The sequence below is a fragment of the Gymnogyps californianus genome, chromosome 3, assembly GCF_018139145.2.
Source record: "Gymnogyps californianus isolate 813 chromosome 3, ASM1813914v2, whole genome shotgun sequence".
In the NCBI taxonomy this organism is placed as follows: domain Eukaryota; kingdom Metazoa; phylum Chordata; class Aves; order Accipitriformes; family Cathartidae; genus Gymnogyps; species Gymnogyps californianus.
In genome coordinates, this window is record NC_059473.1 from 53223324 (window position 1) to 53231278 (window position 7955).

Here is a 7955-nt window from a genome sequence, read left to right on the forward strand (position 1 = left end):
CATTGGAGACGAGCTTCTCACAAGTGGCCTCGATCCATGTGTTCATTCACTGATGTCCAGCTTGTTACTTCATGATCTTGCTCAGCAAAGTGCCCGAGGCTTGCAGCAGTGACCGAAGACAGAAGGAGCTGACTTCTGAACGTACCAGGTACGAAGAACTGTGCTTCAGGTGTCTCAAGTGGGCGTCATAACTCATCAAGAGTGATAGTGTTGTTCTTAATCACTCCCGGCTGAAACCTGTGTCTGTGGATGGGGCTGCTAGATCTGCCCTCCCCTGAAAGACTGTTATGAGTTTATGGAGCTTTCCAGGGACTTCACAGGAGAAATCCCTGAGGAAATGAACAGTAGTAACACATTAAATGAGATATCTGTCCATGAACTGAATGACGAATATTAAATTTTACGTTGTACAACTTTTATTCGGCACGTACAGACTGTAGGCAGAGACTTGGTGGAAGTGATAGAACATAGGCCAGTGTTTAATTGCATGATCTTCCTGTGTGTGGGCAACATCGTGGTGCAATCTGAGGCCCCACTTGACAGCTCCTTACTCTTCTTTTAATGCTTGACTTTTTAACCTTTCATGTTGCATTAAAAAAAATTAGCGAAATTTTTACAGAGATGCTGCAGAATTAGTATACACATGAACTTATTACAGCATTAGTATTTTCATGTTGTGAATTATCATGTATTTGCTTCTCCATTTCTTCCTATTTTTTTTTTATCTAACACCTTAAAATAGTTGTGGGTGAGAAAGACAAATTGCAAGTTACACTTTTGAGGGTAGGAGGAAGGAAGGGTAGACCTATTCCTACAAAATTATGAGTTTATTACGCAGGAGCTCTTACTCAGTGTGGTTTTCTGTTTGTGTTTTCTTTGTCAAGCACAAAAAATAAAATGTAATTATTGTTGAGCCAGTTGTCAGTCTGCTGTCTGTGGAAGTCTGATGAAGTTTAGTTTTTCTCAAGTTCACGGAATGGTAAGCACAAAGGCAACATAGTCCTGCACACACATGATTTAGTTTACACAAATGGCATCTTGCTACTGTGGATTGTCATTTTAAAGTCATAAAAACCATTGTTTGCTTTTTCCAAATGTAGATGCTAAACACAAAAAGAATAAACTGCTGAACACAAAACACGGCAGTTCAAGGATCAGACTAGAAATGGGAGGATCATCAACTCTAGGGAAGCCAGTAAGAGTCAGGAATGCAGTCAGATGAGCAATGGGACTGGTTTTCAGAGCCACATCTACATTTCAGGTGAAAATCATCTCAGAAACAGTTAGTGATTAGAAGAGATCTAAATAACACTGAGATGATTGCTAGATGCCTTTGTTTGTTCCCTTTCCACCATGCTGTCTAGAAAATGGTCCACTATTTCCAAACAGGAAGGGTAGCTGTTCTCACTGTCTCAGTGCCTCTGGGCAAACTTGGCCATACAGTTTTAAAGCCAAGTAACCTGACTTTTAAGCTGCACTATACATTTTTTTTTCCTTTTAGGTGGAGATTTTTCATCTTGATGTTGTGGCATGAGGTGAAAGTCTTGATCTTATTATTGCTGAGGGAGGAGGTGGAAAACCTTTCATTTCCTAAAGCTTTCTCTATATGATTGAGTTGAATCTATGTGGCTTATGTTTTAAATTCAAACAATTATCTTACATGTGTGGATTCCTGAATGAAAGCTCTTCTGTCAGGATATTAGTGGACTTTCTTGGTTTACATTGCTTGTAAAAGAATTGGTTTAAGTTGAAATTCACTTTTTTGCTTCAATGTAAATGTGATCCTAATCAGGACACTTCTCAAGACCCGTATATACCCGCAATGAACAATATGAGCCCAAGAGGCTGTGTCTGTGATGGAATCTTTCCCATCTCCTCCCTAACATCTTTTAACACATCTAACAATCTCATGAAATGGATTATAAACTTGCAGTTTTAATTCACATTAGATCTAGGCCTGTTATACTGGGTATGTACACGTGACTTTTCTTAACCTGGGAATAACTGATGATCTTATGAAGGGATGTGTCATTCACGGTGGATAGCATGTCTGTAAATGCTGTGAAGATACTTTAATTCCTGGAAAACACAAAAATGAATCCTCCAAACACAGAGATCTGGAGATGTCCTGCTTGGTGCTGCTTCTTAACTTGGTTCTCTCTCTTATTAATTTAAATGAGGTCATGGGATGTACAGCTTTTGTGATGGGAAATTTTCAGCTTCCTGCTTGCTGTAATGCTTGTGCGGGGTTCTTGCTGAAGCTTTCAGATTTCACTTTCTGCAAAGATTTTAGGTCTAGAGTTTCAAAGTAAACAACATACTTAACGGAGACTTACGTTTTGTTACCACGTAACTGGTCTGTACAGATTATTCATTCTGTGGCTTTTAAATGAAATTTGTAGTTAAGTACGTCTGAGGCAAACACGTAGAAAACAGATCCTGATCTGTAACAACGGTGAGACTTTATTCCTTCAGTAGGATGTTTCCATCATACAAAAAAGAAGAGCTGGATGGATGGTTTTACTTACAAAATGCTGCTATTGCTGTGTTGTTTTGTTTGATGCCTGCTACACTATGGTCAATGATAGCATCTGGAGACCCTAAACTTGCCTTTCCTTTTATTTTTTTTTTTTTTTTTTTAAATTCCATCTTGATACTTTCCGCACCATTTCTCAAAACTTTTCTTTCCCAACTGTATTAGTAAATGCCGTTTCTGTTTCTGAGAGGCTTCCTACTCTTCTCCCAGGAAAAGCAAGCTTAGAATGACAGAGGACCTGTGACATTTGGGGCAGTTGATGTAATGAAGGGTCAAGATCTAGAGGAGATTTCTCTAGCGAGCAGCAGTGGGAAGCGTTCAGTTATTAACACGTCTACACATACCGATAGCTGAAGGCTTCCTATCATTTGCTCAAGAGTTTGTTTTTTCTCCAAGTGAAAGACTGGCATTTTTGGTGGGCTGGGGATTGTCTTATTATTCTCTTGGATTTGTCTTCAGGATTTGTTGTCTTCTCTCTTGCACTTTTTTAGTTTCTAAGCTTTGTAGTTTCCAGAAGAGTGTTCTAGCACCAGAGTTTTGGATCTGAGATCCATCACTGTATAAAATACTATGAACAAATGTAAAATCTGATATTTGGGTTATCTTTGATGTAGTTATGTTATCTATGATGTAGTTATAACTATGACGTAGTTATTAGTTATGAACTTTCAACCCTTGTAAACCAATATTTTATTTACTCTAAACTTCGTTCCTCCTGTTCCTCTGTTTTACAGGCAGGATGAAAGACCGGCTAAACGAGCTGCGTGAATTTGCCAGGTTACACAACCAACAGTTTTCTGATAGTGAGGATGATGAAAATTCACCCCAAGATGTTCTTCTTTATGAGACTGATTATGCCTTGGAAATTCTTCATAAAGACATACAGAACATCCGGACAGAAAACGACCACCTAAAAGAGGATGTCAAGCGGCTCAGAAAGCAAAACAGCCGTTTCCTTACTTCCATGCGCCGTCTTAGTAGCATCAAACGAGATACTAATTGTATTGCCAGAGACATCAAGGCCCGTGGAGAAAGCATCCACAGGAAACTCCAGATAATGAGAGATTTCAGCGAAGATGCAATAACAAAATACGGGGCTATGTCTGTCATTGCCAGGGTAGCGAAGAACCACTACGTTGACCTCATGCACTCCTTTCAGGAAGCTATGTTTGAATACAATGCAACAGAGATGAACCAACGGGAGAACTGCAAGATTCGAATTCAGCGGCAGCTAGAGATCATGGGCAAAGATGTTTCTGGCAACCAGATTGAGGAGATGATTGAGCAAGGCAAGTGGGATGTTTTCTCTGAGAATCTCTTGTCGGATGTTAAGGGGGCTCGCTCAGCCTTGAATGAGATAGAGACACGTCATAAGGAGCTGGTGAAGTTAGAAGGTCGCATTAAGGAAGTTCACGAGCTCTTTCTGCAGGTGGCCCTGCTAGTGGAGGAACAGGCGGACACCTTCAATGTTATTGAGATAAATATGCAAAACGTTGAGGACTATGTAGGAGAAGCTAAAGAGCAAGTGAAAAAAGCTTTGGAATACAGAAGAAAACACCCCCTCAGAACAATCCTCTGCTGCTGCTTGTCCTATTGCAGAAGGTGACTATCCCACTGAAGCTATCACAGACCGGCTCGAATGTCTTTGAAATCAGGCATTCTTTCCAGTGACTTTTCTGTAACGACAACCCCTAGAAATGGGGGGGCTATTTTGCAGTTGTTTTTGTTCGTTGCCTTTTTCATAACTGTGCTGAAGGCTGTTCTATTTGAGAGCTCCTATAAATGTTGATAGAACTATTTTTAATTGAAATGTACTTTGTTGTTGTAACGAGAGGTGCAAGAAGATCTCTGCAGTGATACTTGTTTCAGATAGGCAAGAAAGAGGAATGAATGATGGGCTGGTAGCTCAGCCTAGGGAAGATGAGACATTTCAAGAAGTAACTTTCTTCTTATTTGTCAAAGTGAGTCTGCAGGTGGTGCAGCCTTACCGCCTGGGGTGACACAATACACTGCAGAATCAGGAGGTTTCAATTTTAACTAGTTTGGAGCCTGCTTGATGCAAATACTTGAACAGATTTTTGCTCTGTTCATTTGGCAAAATGCTGAGCCTGTTAGCAGGAGCAAGACACAGAACTAGTTTCTATTTCAACTTGATTTCCACCTGTCATGAATCTTAACAGGAGTAACTGCACCTTAAATGATAATATGCATGTTTTGCTGCGTTGGTGTGCAAGTGATTGCTTTTATCCATTTTGAGTACCCGCAACTTTGTCAAGGTGGCTAGAAGCACTGTAACACTGAGGCATCTCACTGACTTTTAACCTGAGCCACTGTCTGTACTCTCAGTTTCAAAACTGCCATGCTCTTCTCCTTCTAATACATTTTTCTGCCAGCTAACACTTCAGCCAGAAGAGATGCATGCAGTGGCCTTCTGCAGAGGCACCAATAAGAAGACAACAGCTGGGGGGTCGACAAAGCATTTTAGGGTCTCCTGTGCTTGCACATACACACAAACAGTTTTAGTGGAAGGATTATCCTGTCAATAGACTTTTATTTTTTTATAAGCATTGATTGAATATGGATTTTTTGATATCTATTTTAAATAACATGAAGGATTAAATTTATTAACATGCAATTTTACCGGTGTACAAAACTACGACTTTTCTCCCATTATTAGGAAATCTCCACCTGGGAAAGAAAATAGACATATTTTTTCGGTACACCTGAAGAAGACAGAAAACAACATTTTAATGTCATTTCAGTGCTCTTTTCAAGCTTACAAGTAATCTCTCCTTTTGTGTAAGGGGAGTCTGCCCACAGTAGGTTTGGAATATGAGGAGGGAGTAGAAAATTTGCAGCCCTGGAAACCACTGAGCATTGTCAGTGAAACATGTATTCATAAGGTCTGGTGAGTGATTATAGCTCCTGCTTCTGGAGATTTTCCAACTATAGTATTTCTAGGTGGCTTCCTGATACACTGTGATCTATTGCTATCCTTTGAATTAATGCAGGACATTTTTTCAGAAGTTAGTGACTTTTTTTTAAACGCTGATCCTATTTGTACCTATTTTAATAAATATATTTAAACATTTCAAATATTTTGTATTTGGGAGTTTTCCTCGGGAGATGCACATAGCCGTCTTCCTGCACCGATCGCAATGAAACTTTTCCCTTCTGATCTTTTGCACACTAATTTTATATGTGAAAAAACACCCAAACATTTTGTACTATTTATATTGATATAACAAAACAGCAAAATAAATTCAGCTTCCAAGCTTTCATATCCTAGTGCGGAATGCTTCTTGGCCAGACGGGCTTTTTTACACAACTAGAAGCTAAATGGATAACTCTTCTCAGAAACTGAAAGTCTCTTTTGCTGAAGCACCTGTCTGTGATAACACAGAAGAGTCAGGAACACCGATCTTCTGACCTAGAAGATATTTTGATATCCAGTGATGTCCTGATGATATCAGTATTATGCTTGCCTGAGGACCTCTCCAACAACCCAATGTTCAAACTTGAAGTGGGAGAAAGGAGGGTGTTGAGCTGGCACCATTACCAGTAGCTTTGGTGCTACTCAAGAAGACAAAGTCATTTACTCCGTAGGTACTGCCATTCAAGTCAATGGAGCTGTGCATTTGTAGAGAAATACCCTAAACCTCCAAGGGTCAGCATGTGGGCATAAATCAATGAAGAATGAAATACGTATTTCATTTCGTCTGCATATTCTTAGCACTCACCAATGCTTTTGATAAAAATGTGTACATGGGTTTTTTTGTTGGATTCTTTTTTGCACGTATGTATGTCTACAAATGGAATAAAAGATTTAATAAGAAAAACTGAAAGTGCTGAGTGTTGTACATTGAATCGGCAGCTCTGAATAGTTTCTTGCATTGTCAAAGTTTAGTTTAAAAGCTGCTGGACTAAACTCGGAGTTGGTGAAAGGAGATTACACAATGCCTAAAAAAAGGTCCTCCTAATATTTGTTGCCACAGTAAATCAAATGTGTTGCATATTGAGATAGACTTACCATAATTTTTCCAACAAAAACCATGAAAAATGAGTTTTGTACATTCTAAGATGATTCTCTACTGCAAGAAAAAATCAAATTTATTCTGGCAGTTCTGAGAGATCTAGAGGATTTCATTACTATATATGCAAAGCTTATATTCAAATCTTTAGTCCAATTTGAGGCACAGGGAAAGAGAGTGAAAGCATGAAGAAAAGGTAATTGTAGACCTTCTCTCCCGACTTAAGGCTGTTGCTGCAAGGAAGAAACTGAGAATTATTGAAATACCAGCTTGAGACCCTTTAAAACTATTTTTAAATCGCATTGTGAATTAGAGGCACTTAAAAAATTACTTCCAGTAACTGAAGAAATCTTTCTCTTCCTTGCAAACATGTGAACATGTGTTCATTGCTTAATACTATGTGTTTTTTTCTATCCTTCAGTTGTGTAAGAACTCAAATTTCGCCAGCCCATGAACTTGCCTAGTCACAGTTAAACAGACTTTTGAAAAAACCTGATCACACTATAGCTGCAAAGACTCATGCCACACAGGATGAGTGGAAGAAGATGATAAAAGTAGCTTGATAATATGTTAGCATACTAATAACAGAAGCTGCAGAATGGGCATCTTCATGCTTGCTAAGGAAAGCTGCCTTTTCATTCTGAAAGTCAGCGCTACTCCTATGGAGATGTGCGTAGCATATTCTATGGGTTGGGTTTTTTTTTCTCTTCCCTCATGTGGCAAACCCTATAGCTGGGTTTGAGGAGGAAGTAGTTAAAATGTGAGAGGGGCTGCTTTAGCTTTTAAGGTTGCTGGTACTTTGGTTTTGTTTCCTACTGAAAGCAGCAGAAGCTTCAGCCCCACTCCCCCCATGAATCTCAGCCCTTTCTGAGGAGGAGAAAGGAGAACTGGCAACCAGGCACACCTTGCTCCTTCTAAAAATGTAAGAGAGCATTGCATAAATATAAAAGACCAAAAAAATACCCTATTACAAAATACAATGTTTGGTATATAACGGTGATCCTCCTGGATATGTGTATGAGTCTCCATTTCATCTTATGGGATTTTTTTTTTTTTTTTTTAAACATGGATTTAATTTTAGAAAAATGGCAGTGGAACAATTGCTACCTCAAGGCGAGGCACCCAGACTATGGACACACTTGCACAGTCAAGCAGGCATCTCTCTGGCATGTGTCTTGGGAGAAACTTCTCGCAGTAAAGGTATAGCTCTTAGTTTAAGACCCAGATATCTTTTTTCTGGAGGCTGAACTGAGTAGCTAAGCTAAACTGCCACTTTTCTAATCTAACCTACATTAAGAATGTTTTGAATGCACAGCCCAAGTTATATTTTATAATTTCTTGAAAACAAACCAAGTTCTCTAGATTTTTGAACCATTGGAGATATTTGG

The 7955-nt window shown here is 39.2% G+C and overlaps 1 protein-coding gene across 1 annotated transcript; it reads left to right on the forward strand.

Annotated features, from left to right (window-relative positions):
- Positions 1–3275: 3275 nt before the first annotated feature.
- Positions 3276–4382, forward strand: STX11 (syntaxin 11). The gene has a single exon (XM_050894881.1). It carries the CDS (start codon positions 3276–3278, stop codon positions 4140–4142), a length of 867 nt encoding a protein of 288 aa, XP_050750838.1. The 3' UTR covers positions 4143–4382.
- Positions 4383–7955: the final 3573 nt, after the last annotated feature.

Excerpts from the sequence above, each read along its gene's own strand:
- STX11 (XM_050894881.1), top strand. The coding sequence starts at position 3,276 with ATGAAAGACCGGCTAAACGAGCTGCGTGAATTTGCCAGGTTACACAAC.